This window comes from Ostrea edulis, chromosome 5 (genome assembly GCF_947568905.1).
Source record: "Ostrea edulis chromosome 5, xbOstEdul1.1, whole genome shotgun sequence".
Taxonomy (NCBI): Eukaryota; Metazoa; Mollusca; class Bivalvia; order Ostreida; family Ostreidae; genus Ostrea; species Ostrea edulis.
In genome coordinates, this window is record NC_079168.1 from 65145728 (window position 1) to 65168767 (window position 23040).

The 23040-nt window shown below is 35.5% G+C and overlaps 2 protein-coding genes across 7 annotated transcripts in view; one reads left to right on the top strand and one right to left on the bottom strand.

Moving 5' to 3' along the window:
- LOC125648963 (uncharacterized) overlaps positions 1-20796 on the top strand; it is a 36978-nt gene extending 16182 nt beyond the window's left edge. The window contains exons 1-6 of one of the 5 annotated variants that reach the window (XM_048876045.2): positions 7911-8339; positions 8456-8894; positions 15972-16026; positions 16342-16573; positions 16784-17249; positions 19313-20796. In XM_048876045.2, the coding sequence (XP_048732002.1) occupies positions 8814-8894; positions 15972-16026; positions 16342-16573; positions 16784-17249; positions 19313-19315 (837 nt within the window). In that variant the 5' untranslated portion in view covers positions 7911-8339; positions 8456-8813 and the 3' untranslated portion in view covers positions 19316-20796. Of the gene's footprint in view, positions 1-6806; positions 7133-7910; positions 8340-8455; positions 8895-15971; positions 16027-16341; positions 16574-16783; positions 17685-19312 lie in introns of those variants that run through there. The other 4 variants (XM_048876043.2, XM_048876047.2, XM_048876046.2 and 1 more) reach the window with 4 other exon arrangements.
- A 356-nt stretch (positions 20797-21152) lies between these two features.
- The window catches only part of LOC125648961 (BOS complex subunit ncln-like), a 17088-nt gene continuing 15200 nt past the window's right edge, over positions 21153-23040 (bottom strand). For both annotated transcript variants that reach the window (XR_008802999.1, XM_048876040.2), the window contains one exon: positions 21153-21287. The gene's annotated coding sequence lies outside the window, so the exon portion shown is untranslated. The remainder of the gene's footprint in view (positions 21288-23040) is intronic.

Below are 23040 nucleotides of genomic sequence, written 5' to 3' on the forward strand. Positions count from 1 at the left end.
TACAAATTAAATTCATTTTACTTCGATGTTCTGAGTACGAGTTGACCATTGAAACTAGGATTCTTTGAATAAATTGTATCAGAATAAATGTGCATATGATTTTGGAATTGATTAAGTTATTGCTAATTTTAGTGGTTCAGTGTAGAATACATCTTGCAATTGTCTGTTTTCCATACATGTTTGCAAATTAATGGTAGATGTTTTCAATTCATGAAGTGAATGGTCTGTTTTCAATACATGTTGCGAATGGTCTGTTTCCGATGCATGAAAGGGTCAAGATAACGAACAATGATCAATCTCATAACTCCTATAAAGGTGAAGATAACGAACAGTGATCAATCTCATAACTCCTATAAAGAACACAAAAGCAAGAGTAGGCAAACACATACCAGAGGTGAGATCAGGTGCTTAGGAGGGGTAAGCATCCCCCGTTGACCGGTCACACCCGCCATGAGCCCTATATCTCAGTCGAGTAAACGGAGTAATTCGTAGTCAAAATCGGTGCATAAAGAACGGCCTCAATTGGTATGAAACATGTCAAACAACATTATACCCAATGGCAGGTTGTAATGGTAAATTAGATCACCTTCAACTCGACATTTAGATATATCGACGACGTTTTATCTATTAACAATATCCATGTTTATTCATATGTCGATTCGATATATCCCAGTGAACTCGATATAAAAGACACCACAGAGTCCTCCATATCTGCTTCGTACTTAAATATTTTATTGAAAATAGATATTAACGGCAAACTAACAACTCAACTTTATGACAAACGGGATGATTTCAGCTTCTCCATCGTCAACTTTCCATATATATCTATAAAGCAATATTCCAACATCACCTGCATATGGTGTATATATCTCTCAACTGATTCGATATGCAAGAGCTTGTTCGGTGTATAAGTTTTTAAATCGATGCAGGCTACTGACAAACAAGTCGATGTTACAGGGGATTCAAGAGTCTCGTTTAAAGTCAGCATTTCGCAAATTTTATGTTCATTATAACGATCTAGTTTGCCAAATCAACCTGTCGTTGGATCAAATACCATCGGACGTGTTTCATACCGATTGTTAGACCGTTCTTGGCACACTGATTCTGACTACGGATTACTCCGTTCACCTGATTAAGATAGAGATCTCACGGCGGGTGTGACAGGTCATCAGGGGATGCTTACTCCTCCTATTGACTTTAAACAAAACTGATGAAACCCCCGTGACATTAACTTATTTGTGAGGAGCCTGCCTCAATTCAAAAACTTACAATACGCAGAACAAGCAATGGAATCAGTTGAGATAAATACACATTAAATGCAGATGACAATGGAATATTGCTATATAAATATGGGAAGTTGACGATGGAGAAGCCGAAGTCATCGTCGTTTTCATAAAGTTGGGTTGTTAGTTTGTCGTTGATATTTGTCCTAGTCGTGGAAGACTCTGCAGTGTCTTTTCTTTCGAAATCATTTTGAGAATGGTCTGTTTTGATATATGTTGCGTAGTGTATGGTTTCAATACATGTTGCAAATGATCTGGTTTCAAATGGTCTGGTTTCAATACATGTTTCGAATGGTATATTTTCAATTCATGTTGCAAATTCTCTGTTTTCAATTCATGTTGCCAATGGATTGGTTTCAATACATGTTGCGAATGGTTTATTTTCAATTCATGTGGCGAATTCTTTGTTTTCAATTCATGCAGTGAATTCTCTGTTTTCAATTCATGTGGTGAATTCTCTGTTTTCAATTCATGTGGTGAATTCTCTGTTTTCAATTCATGTAGTGAATTCTTTGTTTTCAATTCATGTAGTGAATTCTCTGTTTTCAATTCATGTGGTGAATTCTGTTTTCAATTCATGTAGTGAATTCTCTGTTTTCAATTCATGTGGCGAATTCTTTGTTTTCAATTCATGTAGTGAATTCTCTGTTTTCAATTCATGTGGTGAATTCTCTGTTTTCAATTCATGTGGTGAATTCTCTGTTTTCAATTCATGCAGTGAATTCTCTGTTTTCAATTCATGTAGTGAATTCTCTGTTTTCAATTCATGTGGTGAATTCTCTGTTTTCAATTCATGTGGTGAATTCTCTGTTTTCAATTCATGTAGTGAATTCTCTGTTTTCAATTCATGTGGTGAATTCTCTGTTTTCAATTCATGTGGTGAATTCTCTGTTTTCAATTCATGTGGTGAATTCTCTGTTTTCAATTCATGTGGTGAATTCTTTGTTTTCAATTCATGTGGTGAATTCTCTGTTTTCAATTCATGTGGTGAATTCTTTGTTTTCAATTCATGTGGTGAATTCTTTGTTTTCAATTCATGTGGTGAATTCTCTGTTTTCAATTCATGTGACGAATTCTCTGTTTTCAATTCATGTAGTGAATTCTCTGTTTTCAATTCATGTGGCGAATTCTCTGTTTTCAATTCATGTAGTGAATTCTCTGTTTTCAATTCATGTGGTGAATTCTCTGTTTTCAATTCATGTAGTGAATTCTCTGTTTTCAATTCATGTGGCGAATTCTCTGTTTTCAATTCATGCTGCCAATGGTTAGGTTTCAATACATGTAGCAAATGGTCTGTTTTATACGTGTGGCGAACTATTTTCAAAATACGTTGCGAATTGTGTGTCCTTAAACATGTGAATTGTCCGGTTTTATGTATATTTACTATGAATTAATGACTATTTGCCTTTCGATGAAATGGGTTTCTCTTATTTCAGTTGAAACCATTCTTGTCCTTGTTAACGTGGGAATCTGTCAACACAGTGAACTGCACGTGGTGTTTATCAGTGATCTTTTCATGTCCATTTGATAAATGAAGATTTATACCAATAAAGACAAAATTTCAATTAAGTTTTAGACTGTCTGTTGCACAACCTTAGATTTCCCTTTTATGAACTACAATAGAGGATTATTTGGTAATACATCAATTTCCTGTCATGAATGCAATGTTCGGTGTTGCTATGCAGGTAACAGCACCAGTGCACATTCCTGTACTGGCAGATATATTGAGCAAACCTTCTGTCGCTTTGTGCAGCCCACAACAAACCCTCGAGGACAATTTGGTGGAGATACAATCCATGTTGTGTCTGCTATTGCCCAGTTTGAACAGCGGTAATAAGGATCTTTCAACAGTGCCCATTAACAGCAAATATTTTCCACTTATCTATTATATTCCCGCAACTATTAACACAATGACCGATCATAGATGGCAGGGGTAAATATAATCAATGCAATAAAAGTAGGTAGATTTCCAAAAGCTGAATAAATAAAGCCGCGTGTTGACTACCGAAAAGCAGATTGACTGCCTTTCATAAATACAAACAATACCATTCTCGTTTTTGAGGCAAGGTCGATGTCTGGGCTTAAAGGATTTCAAAAAAAATTATTATTGCTAATTAGAATTTGTGAAATGCGAGTACCTTGTATAAGAAACGAAGCATACGTATTTTATGAATTATTGGCAGGTTTAAAATAAATCAATCAAAATTGTTATACACATGTAAATGAATAGTTCTATACAATCGCATTTTTACAACAAAAAGATAAACAATGCTTAGACGTTTCCTGGCGTTTCTAAAAGTATATTTTGCACATTTACATAATCTTATTAAATACTACATGTAATTATAAACATATCAAATTAATAACATTTCTGGCAGCCAAAGGCAATGCACTAACTTCAGATGTGCAGTCTTCTTTAGGGTTAAAAATTAACAATACCTGTATGTAATTACTTAATTAATCTTCTTTGCATTCTACAACATAAAGCATCTACAATGGTTCTCCTTGCTCTCGCCGTCTTCTCCAACTGATTTAGTTTTTCACTGTACACGTCGTTTTTCTTTTCCGCTTCACTATTCCTTTGGGATTACACGGCGACTTTTTTCTTGGTGGGGTCCATCTTAATGGGTTTTTATTACATGCTTGCTAATTGTCTAATGAATTTTCATTTTTTACAACCCATTTCTTTCTTAGAGACACCGGTAGCGGTATCCTATTGGTATACGGGCGCTCCCTTTACATCTAGGCGGTCAGGCTTCGATTCTCATTTCCGACGCCGCGTCAGACTGAATACGTTAAACATTAGTGACTGTTCCTTCGCCAAGTGTGAAAGTCACGACCGATCTTTCGGATATAACATACATAAAGATGAAAGATGAAGATAATGAACAGTGATCAATCTCAATACTCCTATAAGCAATACAAAATAGATAGTTGAGGAAACACGGAACCCTGGACACACCAGAGGTGGGATCAGGTATCTAGGAGGAGTAAGCATCCTCTGTCGACCGGTCACATCCGTCGTGAGCCCTATATCCTGATCAGGTAAACGGAGTTATCCGTAGTCAAAATCAGTGTGCCAAGAACGGCCTAACAATCGGTATGAAACACGTCACACAGTATTTGACCCAATGATAGGTTGTATTGACGAACTAGATCGTTATAACGACCATAGAATTTGCGAAATGCTGACTTCAATGTGCAATTTTCTCTTGGGGTGATCAAATCAGGGTATCTTCAAAACGGAGACCCTGTCATGGTAGACGTTGATGTTGCGGGGGTTTCAACAGTCTCCTTTAAAGTCAGCATTTCGCAAATTTCATAGTCATTATAACGATCTACTTTGCCAATACAACCTATCATTGGGTCATATGCTGCCTGACGTGTTTCATACCGATTGTTAGGCGATTGTCCGCTCTCTACTTTCCATGTATTTGTTTCCCATGATGTTTTACATGTTCTATCTAATCAACTCAGAGTTGTTACCATTCAATATTCATGTGACCTTCCACCGACTCCAATGCTTCAAATCCATCTTTTAGTTTGAAGTTAAATTCTTCATTATTGTGTGGTTATTTCAGTTTCACAAATTATATTGAACTGCTTGCTGAGTTTTCTATGTCCTTCCTCAGAATCAGTCTAATTTTGCCCATTACTAAATAACAGTCACGTAATATGTCTGCACATTTTTTTTTCCACTCTGAATCTAACAATGACAATATCTACCTCTATTGATAACGTATCAGGTTTTTCTCTTGTCCGTTGGTGAGACCCATTATTGTTATGAATGCTGGTATCTTTTCATAGAAAGATTGTTCCATCGATGACAACGTTGTTCAAAGCCTGCTATGATTCTGCTACTTCGTAATTCCTGTACTTGGTTAGTCATTGATCTTCCCTAAACAGTACTCACCCACAATCTCCTCCTCTGTAACAATGTCTTCAGATCCAATGCTTACATTGAAATCTCCACTTACTATAAGTACACGCATCCTCACAGTGTCAGAGGTCCTGAGTCCATTCCACGAGTAAACCATGTTTCCCCGTTTCTGTGATTGTTAAGAACTTGTAGAATTTGTAAATTTGTTTGTTGCTGTTTGTTGTTGGACGTTTTTCATTTGATCATCATTTGTTGATACTTAACAATGCCCATGTGTTCACAGCAGGTCATTCACCATCTTCCGCTGATTATATGGATTTTCATGTCACCACGGACCGGCGTGCTCTCCAGCTTACTGAAACAACTACTCATTCATGATGTTTCCTTCTTATCTTCGTGAATACTACGTTGTGAGTGAGATCTTCAAGTCTAACCATCAAATTATACTGACTCCCAAAACATCCAAAAGAAATATCGTCCTTTCACTCACTGTCTGTTTTGTAATGGTAGATTCCTTCACAGTTGTAACAACCAATCTTTTCTTAGAAGACAAGGTGGAGTTTGTCGGAGTGCTTAAGCTCATTAGAGGCTGTTGTGTCGCTGACTCCTCATCTGCATATGAACTGTGATTTTGTTAATGCTTTCCGTTTCTATAGGAAATCACGGTGGAGGTAGTCCTGCCTACAAACCCGGAACCAGGAGCACTGGTGGTATTCTGTAGGAATTTCCCTTCCCTTTATCACTGATTTCAGTTATTATAAACTCGGTTTTTGCAGGCAACAGTGCCACTCAGTTGCCAAAGTATTCAAAACGAGGAGGCATGTAACTCGTTGGCAAATATGATGGTAATTAATTTAAGGTTTATAACCCTTATAAACATTAATTAAACAACATTTTCTATTCCAGTGTGTAAAAAAATCACAGATGTTTCACAAGTTTACCATACTTTTAATGCCGAAATACCAATCCCGTTTAAATATGTCCCGGCCCCTCAAGTTTACCTCCACTTTTAATGATGAAAAATAAGGCATTTTCCCTACCAGTCCATTTCAATAGTGTCACATAAGTTTCATTACTTTAATAGCATGAACCATGAATTCCTTTATTAGACAAGTTTAAACTTCTCTTGGCTTGTATGTGAAGATTCGAAATAGCAGAATGCGATAAACAGTAGCATCTCGCCATCGCATATTGCCATTGTCTCTTTTGATAAGTGCACATTATCAAACCAGATCCCTATAGTTCGCTTTCCAGAACTTATCGTAGATGGTTCCATGTCGTATTCGTTATTTTCAGAATGTAATCAAGTATGGTGTTTTCTAAAGCAAAACATTTCAACAATTTATTCTTCGTCGCAGAAAAATTGTTTAAAAGAAACAGCGCCAAATTTATCAGGAAAATTTGTTACATGTATCCGTATCCGGCTCAGCTCTAGATGACATCTCGAGGGATGAGACCATCATTATTCGTAAAACTTCGCCCTACTCGCCAAAATATACATTTGTATAGTCTTTAGTATGTGTTTAAAAGAATCACCGCTTCATGCACGAAGAGTTCAACGATCGTGCTTGTTGTAGTGCCGAAAAGTGTTTGTTTTTTAAAATGGTATAATACATTCTCCCTCGTGAAATCTGTCAGTATAATAGTTTGAATAAAGTTTCCTAGCTGTTTACCTGCTTTAGGAGAAGTCGGAATTCTTTGTAAGTTTTGCGGCTCTGTTTGATATTTGCTTTGTTTGATCGCTGTTTCATGTATATGTTTGCCTGATCCTGGTGGTCCTGCTATATAATTTACACATGACAAAGGGAAGGTTGAAATGTATTTAAACAGTGTTGAAAGAACTAACAAACTATCAGAAATCTAGTTGTCACGAAAACGCAGTTCTGTTCCAGGAGAGGGAACTCGTTCAGCCACAACCCATAGACTGTGTGATGCACCACGATTTGTTAAACGTTTCTATTTGAGAAAGGTAACCTTTTTTAACTCTGGGTATTGAGTGCAGTATATCGAGGAAAGGCTCGTTTTATTATTTGGGAGATAAAAAAATCATTTGTCCTAATCTCATAATATATTTCCTCGTGTAATTTCAATGTTACATATGTTCTTGTTGTTGGTCCATGTCGCTTGGGTTGTTAGTTACGTCGAGTGTCTCCCCTAAATCTAAACTTCATCATTTGATTATTGACTTTGATGTTTTTTGGCATGCTTTCTAGTGCATAAATCTTGCAGGTAACATCTTAAACTTTAGTAATTTTTACAGTCACTTATGGGTATGGGTATCAAAAGAGGTATTTGAAAATTAAAATTGAAATTGGAAAAAATAAGAGGACATGGTTGTTTTTGACTTATTATTTGGCGACAGAGGTCTCTGTTTCTGGTTTGCAATGGTATGCGATTCGCCAAATTTGTAGGTAATTTTCACCTGTATGATTGAAGGTGATTAGATTTACTTGTGATTGAGGTGGCATGCTGCTTATCACTTGAAAAAACAAAGTAACTATGTTTACAACGATGCCCCCGCAGAGTTTTTCGAATAAGGCACAAGACAAGGAATGGTTGCGAGGCGAAGGAAAGAACGCACGTGTATGCACCACTAGAGTCAACACAATGTGCGGCAGTGACAAACGGAGACTTTTAAATCTTGAATGGTTAAAACTAATATATCAATACCTGGTAACAATTGAAGATTAGAACAGCGCAAATTTCCTCACATGGAGTTGGGTGCTCATTTTTTACACCATGGTGTTGTGTTCACAGTCTCAAAATATTTATACTTGATAATAAAGTAATTTCTATGTACAGTAATGAGGGAAAAAATCATTATTAAACCAAAATGTACTTAATCGATTTTTCCAACAAAATATATACTTTAATAATGGTAGAAAGTATGAAAGGTCCATCACGTTGAAAGCTGGCTTGGAGTATAGTTCAAGACATATCAAGAAAAAAAATCATTACAACAGAAAGAATTCGAGCGTGTGCAAATAAAACAAAGCCAAATCAAACTGCATGTCCAACACTTGGCAGGATTTCACGTCGCCACAAAGATTTAAATGCATGGAAAAGTTGTTATTAAAACGATACTGATGAAGTCAGAAAACATCGAGGAATACGGGAGTAGGAGTGTTTTGCCAGTGTCAGTTGAGTGGAATGTACCCAGACTGTAACGGATGAAGGTCAGTTCACAGAGGCAAGGGTTACGCCGATTACCTCTTGGTTTTGTATAAATCTAGATCGGTGCTGTTCGTATTTGTACGGAAAATTAATTTATGCTCAAATCTATTAAATTTAGGTATTTGTAAAGATCGTGACCGTTTGAAGATTGGGCTTTTGAACAAATCTTTGTTGATCGACGACGCCTTGCGTTGGGACTTTTGCACACTCAAACACAAATGAGTGGCTAAATCCGTTTTAGACATTGGCTTAAGACTGCGATATCACCACCCAATTGTCTCCGCGAACTGGGAACAAAGAGGGAAATTGGAGAGAAACCTCGTCTTATCATGCTAACGTTTAGCAATCAATAGCAAACAGCTATATGAAGCCGCCATGGCGTCTAATGGGATACCCGGAGTACGGAACATGGGTTCATAAATCTCAAACAAAATGTTATCACTTCCTTCGCTGCTGTGTCGTAAAAACTACCAAAAATGTTATCATTTCCTCCGTTACTGTGTCGTAAAAAGTACCAAACGTGGAATGATGAAATCAAGCTCCAAGTGAAGAAATCGGTAAGGAATACCTGCTTTAATGTTTAAATTAACTCCATACAGTTATTAAACAATTTTATTTTTTATATTCGTGGAATCTCTGTCTTCGTTAATAAGGATGTTTACGCCCGCGAGGGGGATTTGAAATTTTTTCAGAACCATTGTAAGATTTTGCAATCGTCATAGAGATACTTGCTCCAAAGAGATACAGAAATTGTGTTTAGGTGGCTATTCTTGAATCAGATAGAGTGGCAAGGATTATGTTAAAGGTTCAAAAGTGTTATTTTCACTGAATTCGTATCTAAAGCGTGTTTGGTTCAATACGTGTCATAGTTTCAATGATATTTCAATTAAAACGCGCTCCATGTTAATGCTATGTTTATACCATGGAAAAACACCACTTCAACCTGTAAAAGGACATTGTAAAATGACACAAAAATCACTATATCTAAATTTGAATTTCTAACGGGTGAATTACAAGTTAGTGTAAGGACTAACGTTAGGTTGTGGTCCCCCCCCCCCCCCCCCCCCTAAATCATGAGCGGTCATAACTGTGATGAAAACGGAAATACATTATCAGGAAGGACTGGATGGGATGATGAGAATAATCTTAATGTGAGTGTCCTTCTATCCTCATAGTTTAACATTCATAATTGCTCTCAAAGTCTTATAAAAATATATGCAGTATGAAATGTAATATAGCGGCGAGGTATGTTTTTCTGTGATTTTACCCGTGAATTGTAAAACATTGCTACAATAAGTCTCGCGATTAATTCCATCTCTTAGAGTAAAATACCACTGCATCCTAAAATAAATCTGCCACATCCAGAAAATAACCCGCAGGATTACTTACCACTACACTCGATAAAAAATACTACTGAATCCGGAAACAAATACTACCTTGCAAATACAGTCTGTCATTTCATACCAATTGTTCTACCGTTCTTTACATACTGATTTTACCCGGCCGCGGTAGCTTAGTGGTTGAAGGAGTTCGAGCCCCGCTTGTGCCATGGCCGCGCCAAGTCTAAGTGGTAAAAATAGGTAATGATTGCTCCTTCGCCAAACGTTCAACAATTGAAAGTGAGAATCGCGGGTCTTTTGGATATGACCTTAAAACGGAGGTCTCGTGTCGCAGCAGGGGTTGGTACGTTCAAGAAAACTCATTGCTACGGCCCCGAGTGCTAAGCATAGGTCTAAATTTGTGGTAATTCACCTACAGCTGGTGATGTCTCAATATGAGTAAAATATTTTCGACGAGACGTAAAACAAACGACCAACATATATATTGATTTTGACTACGAATTACTCCGTTTACCTAATCAAGATAAAGGGCTCACGAGGGGTGTAACGGGTCAACAGAGGATGCTTACTCCTTCTAGGTTTTTGATCCCACCGCTCTGGTGTTTCTAGTGATCCATGTTTACCCTACTTTCAATTTTGATTTCATTATAGGATTTGTGAGATTGATCAATGTTCGATATCTTCACTTTTTCATTCAAAAGGCTTAAGATATCTCCAGTATCTTTCTTTATTTTTTATTTATTTTATTTTTTACCAAATAATGACGATTCCGTTGTGATAAAAAAAAATACACAAAGCCCCACTTCATTCGCTTTTTATTGTGTATCACATGTCAACATGTTTTCATGGAACTCAAATAGACAATCTCATTTCGCACCCTTTGTTTATTAAAAACCTTTTAAAAAAGAATTAACACAGATAACGAAATTCATATAAGCTGATAGAATACATGAAATATCAAAAAAATAAACCGCCGCGGTGGTCTACAGGTTAGAGCGTTCGCCCCGCATGCGGAAGGCCGGAGTTCGAATTCCGGCCGTGACAGACCAAAGTCGCTAAACCAGGTAGTGACAGTTCCATCGCCAAATGCTCGGCAGGTGTGAATGTCACGGGTCCTCAGAGATAACCTTAAAAACGGATGTCCCGTGTCACAATAGTTGTGGCACGCTAAAGAGCCCTCAATGCTCAATGGCCTTAAAATCCACCTATGACGTCATTCTTTTGTTCGAACACTCCATTATTTTTCAGGAATGGAGAGTTCGGAAAGTAGGTCAACCTTTATACAAGTAGATATAAATGCGTGCAACAAAAGAATGAAAAACGTAAGACATGATTAAAATTAAATTAAAATTTAGTTTTTATTAATGTTTACAGTGGATTTTAAGTGGGTCAATGTACTCGTATCACTCCATTCCTTAAAAGCAATGGACCTCGGCCCCTTCGAGGCCTCGGTCCATTACTTTTAAGGAATGGAGCGATACTCGTACATTAACCCTTACGTAAGCGCCGAGCAAAGGCCTCAATTTGAAGCCCTTCACCGGTCTTGGTGTCTCCGCATGAGTGAAGGCGTTAAACAAGATACAATCAATCAATCAATCAAAGAATAGTATCCATATGTTCTTCGAATTTATAAAACTAAACTTTTTCAAGATCGGTAAAGTTGGCTACTAGTAACCAGCTACTAGTAACTGGCTACTTAAAAAGAGAAAAGTTGGCTACTAGTAGCCAGCTATTTGAACCAGGAAAAGTTAGCTACTAGTAGCCAGTTACTAGTAGCCAGCTACTAAAGGTAAGAAAAGTTAGCTACTCGTAGCCAGTTACTACAAAATATAAAAGTTATAATTACTAATAGCTCGCTACCAGATAAAGGTTAATGAGTTTGAAAATTATTAGCTATTAGATTTATTTCTAAAGAGGACGAGGAGTCGTATGAAATTTCATGCTCAATTATCCCCAATTACATAACGTTGCAATGCAAAATACGAATACACTTTTTCAACTGAGTGTTTACTTTAAAAGTGATACGGATTGAATTCAGACCTTCAATCATTTGATATACCATCCATTTTGAGATATCTGCTACTTTTACAATTTGATTCGAGTTACCCTGAAATTTCAACATAAGTGTGAATACCGTAAGAAACTTTATGTTTGTATTAGATATCTGACGAATTTACGACTATACATATGGCAAGAAGTGATAGATGGTGTTTTGGTACGCCACAGATTTTCAGATATCGCTCTTTAGGAAATCAGTTACTTATACATTTTGATTACCGGTAAAATGAAATTTCAAGATCTGTGTGAATACCATAAGGAACTCCGTGTTTATATCATATATTTAACTAACTTACATAATACGTATGGCGAGTACTGATATTTGGGGTATCGTGATATGTCATCAATTCTCAGATATCACGCTTAAGGAAGTCAGCTACATATACCTTTTGATGGCAGGTAAACTGAAATTTCAAGTTTTTCGCAAATATCTTAAGGAACTCTGAGTTCATATTAGATATCTGACTAATATACAATTATCAAAGTGAAGAAGAGTGATATTAGGTATCTTGACATGCCATAAATTTCCAGATATCACGCTTGAGGAAGTCAGCTACTTATACCTTTTGATTCCTGGTATCCTGAAATTTCAAGTTTTTCAAAAAATCTTAAAGAACTCTGCATTTGTATTAGATATCTGACAACTATCTACGTGAAGAAGTATGGTATTAGGTATCTTGATATGCCAACAATTTTCAGATATCACCCTTAAGGAAGTCAGCTACTTATACCTTTTGATTCCAGGTAACCTGAAATTTCAAATTTTTCATAAATATCTTAAAGAACTTCTTGTTTGTATTAGATATCTGACTAATATACAATTATCAAAGTGAAGAAGAGTGATATTAGGTATCTTGACATGCCATAAATTTCCAGATATCACGCTTAAGGAAGTCAGCTACTTATACCTTTTGATTCTTGGTATCCTGAAATTTCAAGTTTTTCAAAAAATCTTAAAGAACTCTGCATTTGTATTAGATATCTGACAACTATCTACGTGAAGACGTATTGTATTAGGTATCTTGATATGCCAACAATTTCAGATATCACCCTTAAGGAAGTCAGCTACTTATACCTTTTGATTCCAGGTAACCTGAAATTTCAAGTTTTTCATAAATATCTTAAAGAACTCTGTGTTTGTATTAGATATCTGACTAGTTTACAACTATCCATGTGAAGTGGAGTGGTACTAGGTATCTTGATATGCCATCAATTTTCAGATATCACGCTTTAAGGAAGTCAGCTACTTATACATTTTGATTGCAGGTAACCTGAAATTTCAAGTTTTTCATAAATATCTTAAAGAATTCTGTATTTGTATTAGATATCTGACTAATTTACAACTATCTACGTGAAGAAGTATGATATTAGGTATCTTGATATGCCAAGAATTTTCAGATATTACCCTTAAGGAAGTCAGCTACTTATACCTTTTGATTGCAGGTAGCCTGAAAATTAAAGTTTTTAGAAAATATTTTAAGGAACTCCGGCTTTGTTTTAAATATCTGGTTAATTTACCAATGCACATATGACAAAATCTGATATTAGGTATCTTGATATGCCATCAATTTTTAGATATCACCCTTAAGGAAGTCAGCTACTTATACCTTTTGATTTTAAGTAACCTGAAATTTCAAGTTTGTCATAAATATCTTAAAGAACTCCTTGTTTGTATTAGATATCTGACTAACTTACAACTATCCACATAAAGAAGAGTGATATTACGTACCTTGATATACAATTAATTTTCAGATATCACCCTTAAGGAAGTCAGCTACTTATACTTTTTGATTCTAAGTAACCTGAAATTTGAAGTTTTCCGTAAATATCTTGAGGAACTCTGCATTTATATGAGATATCTGACTAACTTACAACCATCTACGTGAAGAGGAGTGATATTAGGTATCTTGATACCTATTATCATACCTCTTCACGTGGATAGTAGTTTACTAGTCAGATATCTAACAGAAACAGAGTTCCTTAAGCTATATACAAAACACATTAAATTTCAGGATGTCTGGAATAAAAAGCTATCAGTAGCTGATTTCATCGAACATGATATCTGAAAATTGATTGCATATCAAGACACTTCATATAAAGCCCTGTAATATCGGCAAAGATAAATTAGTCAGATATCTAACATATCTATTTGAAAATTGATGGCATATCAAGATACCTAGTATCACTCCACTTCACATGGATAGTTGTAAACTAGTCAGATATATAATACAAACACAGAGTTCTTTAAGATATTTATGAAAAACTTGAAATTTCAGCTTACCAGGAATCAAAAGGTATAAGTAGCTGACTTCCTTAAAAGTGATATCTGAAAATTGATGGCATATCAAGATACCTAGTACCACTCCACTTCACATGGATAGTTGTAAACTAGTCAGATATCTAATACAAACACAGAGTTCTTTAAGATATTTATGAAAAACTTAAAATTTCAGGATACCAGAAATCAAAAGGTATAAGTAGCTGACTTCCTTAAGCGTGATATCTGGAAACTTATGGCATGTCAAGATACCTAATATAAGTCTTCTTCACTTTGATAATTATAAATTAGTCATATCTAATACAAACAAGGAGCTCGTTAAAATATTGGTAGAAAACTTGAAATTTCATGTTACTTGCAATCAAAAGGTATAAGTAGCTGACTTTCTTAGGGGTGATATCTGAAAATTGATGGCATATCAAGATACCTAATACCACTCCACTTCACATGGATAGTTGTAAATTAGTCAGATATCTAATACAAACAAGGAGTTCTTTAAGATATTTATGAAAAACTTGAAATTTCAGGTTACCTGGAATCAAAAGGTATAAGTAGCTGACTTCCTTAAGGGTGATATCTGAAAATTGTTGGCATATCAAGATACCTAATACCATACTTCTTCACGTAGATAGTTGTCAGATATCTAATACAAATGCAGAGTTCTTTAAGATTTTTTGAAATTTCAGGATACCAGGAATCAAAAGGTATAAGTAGCTGACTTCCTAAAGAGCGATATCTGAAAATCTGTGGCGTACCAAAACACCATCTATCACTTCTTGCCATATGTATAGTCGTAAATTCGTCAGATATCTAATACAAACATAAAGTTTCTTACGGTATTCACACTTATGTTGAAATTTCAGGGTAACTCGAATCAAATTGTAAAAGTAGCAGATATCTCAAAATGGATGGTATATCAAATGATTGAAGGTCTGAATTCAATCCGTATCACTTTTAAAGTAAACACTCAGTTGAAAAAGTGTATTCGTATTTTGCATTGCAACGTTATGTAATTGGGGATAATTGAGCATGAAATTTCATACGACTCCTCGTCCTCTTTAGAAATAAATCTGATAGCTAATAATTTTCAAACTCATTAACCTTTATCTGGTAGCGAGCTATTAGTAATTATAACTTTTATATTTTGTAGTAGCTGGCTACTAGTAGCCAACTTTTCTCTTTTTAAGTAGCCAGTTACTAGTAGCTGGTTACTAGTAGCCAACTTTACCGATCTACTTTTTCATAACTTGATGGAAATTATCAAATCAACAATTTTTTTTCTCTCCAATTTCATAATCTTGCTTTTATCATGACTAATACAAAACTACGCTTCTTTGATGTGAATGTTTTATACATGTTTTACTGTATACGAGCTTTGTAAACCTGCCCAATGTTTATCAGACATGACATAGAGATTGGATGTTTTCATTGCCGTAAACTCAGCACCTATAATGAATGCGAGAGGGAGACACTCAGATGAAATCCACATCCTTATATCTTTATGGTTATGTTTTTCCCGACCTCAGAAAATTAAAAAATGTATATACAAGAAACATTTCTATAGAACAATTTTCTGTCGACCATACCCATGGAAAGCGCACCCAGAAGTTGTATTGGGTGAAACTTCATATTGTCTAGCAAGCTAACTGTGCATCCTCCCAGTTCCCTATGTGTTCAATAAGCTTACGTATTTACAATTCATCTTCAGAAATATCAAGCCCAGAGAAACATTGAAAAATGAACAAAGCGTAATATTCATCTCATTACTGGCAGAAACGTCCGAAATGTGAATCGTGAATATCGATGAGCTCGTCCAAACTCTCATTGACATCGTGTCCTCAGTTCATTTTCGTCTTCTACCTTGATTACCATTAATTTCATTGAAGTAGCATTAACCCCGGATTGTATTGAATTTACTGGAAGTCACGTCAGCTTATTGTATAATGATCTATTTTCAGGCCAAAGAGGAAGTTCAAACAGCGTCGGTCCGGGTCCCTTGTGCCGATATTTACGGTACGTGAAAGTCATGCATACATAACTACATAAATTACTTCCGATTCTCCCCTAAGATCAATTGATTTGTCTTTTTCGCTTGGTAGAGTCGATTTCTGAGAATCGAACCAAATAGTGTTCTATCGTCTGTCTCCGCTACAAATTCTCGTCTGACTCCGCGAGTAATGTCAATGGTAATTATTCCAATATTGATTTCTCATCAGCATTAATTTCAAGATGGCGACTGAAGTTTGCAGCAAAAGATTCTTTTAAATAAACAACTTGTTGAAGTTACTAATCCACATTAAGGTAAGGCTTTTCTTTCTTTCTCTACAGATGTAGATAACGAGCATAATTACATCATGACCAAGGCTCTGAAGTCTTATAAGCTCCATCGAGACAAGGAAAAGGCGGAAACGAGGCAACAGCAGTTACGGTCTGCTTACAGACGGCGATGGCACGCGCCCTTAGTTCCAAGTAGACTACGGACAAAGTCGGCATCACAGGTGCGACCAAAGACTGCGGCTGACGTCATTCGCGAGGTTGAGGTGGCCAATAACGATGAGAGGTATCCACATATGTCGAGTCATAGCGGAACATTTTGAACAATTCTTCAGGGCTTTTATAGATATTTTTTGATGAATTCTATGGCATCCAAATTTTTATACGAATACATGTATGTGTCATACACTTTCATGTTTGCATTTTGATGTAGGAAAAACTAGAAGCAGTTATACAATATTGACTACCTCAAACTCTGATTTCGTTTTACTTTTAGAGTGCAAAGGAAACCGACATCCATAGAATTATCCCGAATAACGATAGCAATGGGGGAATCTCCAAAACAAAGCAACTATCTGCGGAGGAACAAAACTACGTGGATGAGCCACAGTTTCCCTTCCGCTTCTTATCTGAATCAGTATGTTAAACTGAATCATCTGAACCAGTCACGTGTTGAAAATTTACCGCCGGCGGGAAAACCCACCAATACAAACAGACCACAGTCGGCGTATGCCTACGATGGTGGGATGTTTACTCCAACTAAAGCAAAACATGACTACTTCGTAATACATCCAGACTGGGTTTCTGAGGCGATGACCATACAGAAGTTAAATTTAAGTCGTCGGCCTAACACTTTAGTGATGTCGGCATCCGATACTTGGCCTGGTCGCCGGTGTAAAAGTGCACCCCCTCAGAACAGGCGAAATCCAATCACGTGGGACAGTACTAAGGAACCGGAACATGTATGATATTTCTTGCCATGTGTAATTAATAATTTATTAATAATAAATCTGATGCTGATTCACTCAGATCAGGTATGCAAGAGGCCTCGCAGTTGTAATGGCTAGTGTTTCGTACATGATGAGAAATAGCAATTTCTAGTTAGAATGGAGATGACGTGAACAGCTCATTACAGGGCTTTGTATCTCAGCACGAATTACTCAGTGATTGGTTGTGCTAAAAGTAGAAATTTTAATCAACATTTGAATTGCTTTGTGTCCATTTCTGTTTCATTTGTAGATCTTTTTAAAAAGTATACTAAATCGCATGTATTGTCACTATCACTCATGTAACCCAGTCTCTAGACATTCTTTCCATCAAACATGAACTTGTACAAAGTATGTATTTCAAATGGGCAGTGCTATGCTTCTTAATATTATTAAAAAATTTGTTGTCCTTTTCTTGTCAAACTTTGTATTTCATAGATATTCTTGCATTTAATTTCACTTTCCACAAAAACTTTGTTCTAAATTATTTCTAATTAATGGTTTTAAATAATTTTCCAATGTGCAGACTATGTCATATATAATCTTCTCCCACCACAAGGTCTGTAGAATAATTAAGAATATTTGAAGTCTCATCCGAGTATTTTGTTTGTGAATATTGCCCAGCTTCAAATGTTTCAGGGCACCTATCAGATTGTTTATGACATGCCATATTTATTCCTCTATAAAGATACCTTATATAATTTATGAGATATCTTCTATTTTCAATAAGATATCTAATAAATTTCATGAGATCTCATATAATTCAGTTTATAAGATATCTCATAATATTTATAAGATATCTTACATGTATATATTAAACAAGATATCTTATAAAGTTTTTGCGATATCTTATAAACTGTAAATTATATGATATATCTTATGAAATATATGAGATGTCTCAAACTTTCTTTTATAAGATATCTTATAAAATTTATAACAAAGATTCATTTATGAGATATCCTATTAAATATTTAAGATATCTTCCAAAGTTTGAGATATCTTATAAAACATATAAGATATCTTTTATAAGATGTCTTATAAAGAAAAAATATAAGATATCTCAAATTTTAAGATATCTTTAAAGAGGAATAAATGTCTAAACGGTGTGCCTTAATAGTTGGAACATAATTAACCCTGTGGCTCCATCAATTTCCATTGGTATCAAATTCTGTGCATCTGTCAAATAATAGTTCTTCGATACACAATTTCAAGGAAAGTTTCTGAATGTTATTACTTTATGTTAACAAAATGCTCTTCATTGGTAACTTTCAAATGGTCCGACACATCGTCGCAAGCAGTCTCTAGCGACGATGCAAAAGCAAAGACTAGAAGTGTTTTATGACCATGGCCCACAATGCTCACCTGAGTAACCCCAATTGTGGTCCCACCCTCTCCTTGGGGGCACTACATGACAATGTCCTCTTATTTCCATGACTAATCATGGCTAAGCTGTCCATCATAAGATTTTTCAAGACTTTTTAGCTCACTTGAGCCTTTCTAATCAAAACTTTCCATACTTTTTCTTCATTTTTAGATTAAATTTACATGGCAGCTTCCTGACAAAGTGCAGATTCAAGATTGTTAAAATCATGGTCCATGGTGGTAGCCAAAATAGGGAATCAAAGATTTAATTCAATATAAGAAAAAATCTTTACAATCTTCTTCTCCTGAACCATTGGTCCAGACTAGTCAGGAAGCTTTCATGTAAATATCAGCTTTTCTGGCCCAGTGGTTCTTGAGAAGATTTTTAAATGACCCCACCCTATTTTTGCATGGCAGCTTCCTGTTTGATAAATCTTGACCCAGAAAATTTTCCAAGTTTGGAAACAATATCCTGCATTTCTGTTGCAAAATGACCTTCAAATAAACTCATTTAGCCTCTGATTTTACTGATTTATTTATCAAACTACAGCGTTTTGGTGCCGACTGTATGCTTGAATTGTAGTGTTATGAGCTATATTTTTTTAAGGGCAGAATTGATGTGGTTGTGTTTTAAGATTAGACACTAGTCCATTATATTACATTTTTTAATTTTTCAGTAGTCCACCTGACTAGTCGTAACAGATATTCCGATAGTCCTGGGCAAAAAGAGGTATAGCGCATTTGCTGACGATACGGCCGACTCAGAAATCTAAATGGAAAACACCGGTTTCCAATAATAGACTGGCGTGTTATATTAAAATATAAGGCCAACGTTTTTGATGTTTCGTTAACCAAGATAAATGACTGCTGCAGTTTAGCATTACTGACATTTATATGAGTCGTTCTTTACTTAATAAACCATTTTCCTATTTGGAATGATGAACAGTACAATATTTTCATATTACACAACAATCCTTTTACAAATGGCATTACTTAATTCACTGTTCTGACATGACTGTAGCGCCTTTAATAGATGTCATCAGTTCAGTTGCCTTTGGTTGATAATTCGAGTGTTTAGCTTTGCCTAAATATCATATGACAGTTGCTACATGAGTTTTTATATTTTCTTTTTAAAAGTCAAACTGTATAACAGTTCTTTTCCTCCCTTGACATATTTTTACTTATTACATGCTGTGCATTTGTGTCCTTTTTCTTGTAGTATTTGTTTAGCTTTTCGTCAGCCACATTACGGTTTGAAAATCCTGTGCACACAGTAACATGTTAGTGTAACCAACAGAACTACAATGATCTCGGAATAACTTCCCTTTCTTTAAGTCGTAACTTGCAAATATTAGAAGTTATGATGAAAATGACTAATATTTGTTATAATATATGTATCACATTTAAAACGCACACACACATCCCTCAGGAAAATGACCCCAAAAAATGAAAAGCGGAAAGAAAAAAAGATTGGAAAAATATTGGAGTTGAACTCGGAATGTATGGTTTAAGTGTTAGATTACCGAGCACCTAAACCACTAGGCCACCCAGGGATGCGAGTTTAAAGGTTTAACGTTTGACAGGCTGCTAAATCTAAAGGTAAATTTTGAGAATGATTTTTTCATATTTTATCCATTTTCAACAAGAGGACCACCTTAAACCAAATTTCCTCAAACGGACTTATATACAGTCATAATCAAGTAAAAAATTTCAGTGTTTTATTTCTGGTTTAGGGTGGCCTTTTGCAACAGTTTGCAATTTTTTATGCCCATTACGTTACATCTACTATATACTCTATATAATCACGGTGATGTTTATGCTTATCAAATAAAGATACTATCAACATATCGATATCTTTATTAAGTAATTTGGGTAAACACAAGTATAAATTGACATTGTATAGCAGAATATTTGTAAAAAATGATATTCAAGAAAAAGGTATTTATGTTGGCAAAAATTGCATACCAAGTGCGCTACACCCCTTTACTAGCCTCCGGCTTCCTGACTAGAGTTAAGTGTCGAACCCTGCGCTATACCCCTTTACTAGCCTCCGGCTTCCTGACTAGAGTTAAGTGTCGAACCCTATTTATGGCCCCATCCTTCCTCCTGCAGCTTTGAACAAACTCGAATATCCATTACTCGATAACAACTCAAGAGCCCCCAGCCACTAATTGATGCAATCAAGACATCTGTTTCAGTGGTAGTTAAGAGTCTCCAGCCACTAACCATTGTAATCAAGACACCTGTTTCAGTGGTAGTTAAGAGTCTCCAGCCACTAACCATTGTAATCAAGACACCTGTTCTAGTGGTTATTAGAGCTCCCACTATCAGAAAAGGCAAATTTACATACACATTAATTCTTTAAAAGCAAACTGTTGATGAGGATAACACTTGCATAAAATCATACAAGTTTGTTGCTTTGAAGAAATTATGACAATGCTATATATATCAAACCATCAAATATCATCCACAATAATGATTAGGCTTATACATTTCCACAAAAACACGGAGAACATATAAAAAATGACATTTATTTAAGAAGTATAAAAAGACATCTTTGGATTGTTCATTCAGCATATCACAATGCTAACTAGGTTTTATTGAGTAGGGTGACACAGCAATCTTCAGAGAACAGCATTTTACATACTCCATCTACCAATAGAAGTCACAGCATTTCAATATTTACATTAGCCCAGTAGATATTCTATATTTATCAATAGCCCGGGCCAGTAGATGTTCTATATTTATCAATAGCCAGGGCCAGTATATATTCTATATTTATCAATAGCCTGGCCCAGTAGATGTTCTATATTTATCAATAGCCTGGGCCAGTAGATGTTCTATATTTATCAATAGCCCGGGCCAGTATATATTCTATATTTATCAATAGCTCGGGCCAGTAGATATTCTATATTTATCAATAGCCCGGGCCAGTAGATATTCTTCATCTATCAATAGCCGTAGATATTTGATCTTTATCAATAGCCCAGTAGATATTTTGTCGTTATCAATCACGGGCTAAGCCCGTTTTGGGCCCAAACTCTGTGATACCATAAATATAGAAAGGGGTCTAACTCTGACACAGATAAAAAACCAACCACTCGCTTCAAATGCCTAAAAATCTTAAACTAGGTAAGTTATGCGTCATTTGTCGTTTTCCTTGCATAGATTAATGTTTTAACTACTTGCATGCCAAATTTCAAGTCACTGGTTCTTAAAATAACTTAGATATATGTCATCATTCTCTCGATTTCACTTGTTTATTTTTACTAGGACATTTACCGGTCCAGGTCACGGTCGTTTCTTGCCTATGACAGCAGCGAAATTCAGACTAGTATGGAAGATTTCGGACCTGTCAATTAAAATTTTACATCAATTATATACTACTTACTTCCTCATATTTTAATAATGTTCTTCATGTAGACGTTACACGACTTATTTTTCCTCAGCAGCATCAACTGTTGACAAGATCTACCATTTTAATGAATACATTAAATACCCGAAATGTCTAAAACTTTAAAGAAGGGGAAAATGGGTAATAATAATCTAAATGAAATAGAATAAACAAAAACAAAAAATTAAAAAAGCCAAGAAATAATGTTCAATTTTCTTCTCCAAGTGCAATATCACAAGAATAATGTTTTGATCAGTTTTAAGGTATTTGAGATTTTAAGTCTATCGGGTATTTAGTGCGTTCATTAAAACGGCAGCTCATGTCAACAGTTGATGCTGCTGAGGAAAAATAAGTTGTGTAACGTCTACACCAAGAACATTATTAAAATATGAGGAAGTAAGTAGCGTATAATTGATGTGAAATTTTAATTGACAGGTCCGAAATCTTCCATACTAGTCTGAATTTCGCTGCTGTCATAGGCGAGAAACGACTCCGTGACCTGGACCGGTAAATGTCCTAGTAAAAAAACCCAGGTAAAATCGAGAGAACAATGACGTATATCTTTGTTATTTTAAGAACCAGTGACTTGAAATTTGGCATGCAAGTAGTTAAAACATTAATCTATGCAAGGAAAATGACATACTACGTATAACTTACCTAGTTTAAGATTTTTTAGGCATTTGAAGCGAGTGGTTAGTTTTTTTTTATCTGTGTCAGAGTTAGACCCCTTTCTATATTTATGGTATCGCAGAGTTCGGCCCAAAACGGGCTTAGCCCCTGTTTTATCAATGGCTCAGTAGATATTTTATCTTTAACAATAACCAGTAGATATTCTATATTTAACAATAACCCAGTAGATATTCTAAACTTATCAATAACCCAGTAGATATTCTAAATTTCACAATAGCCCAGTAGATATTCTATATTTAACAATAACCCAGAATATATTCTAAATCTAACAATAGCCCAGTAGATATTCTATATTTAACAATAACCCAGTAGATATTCTAA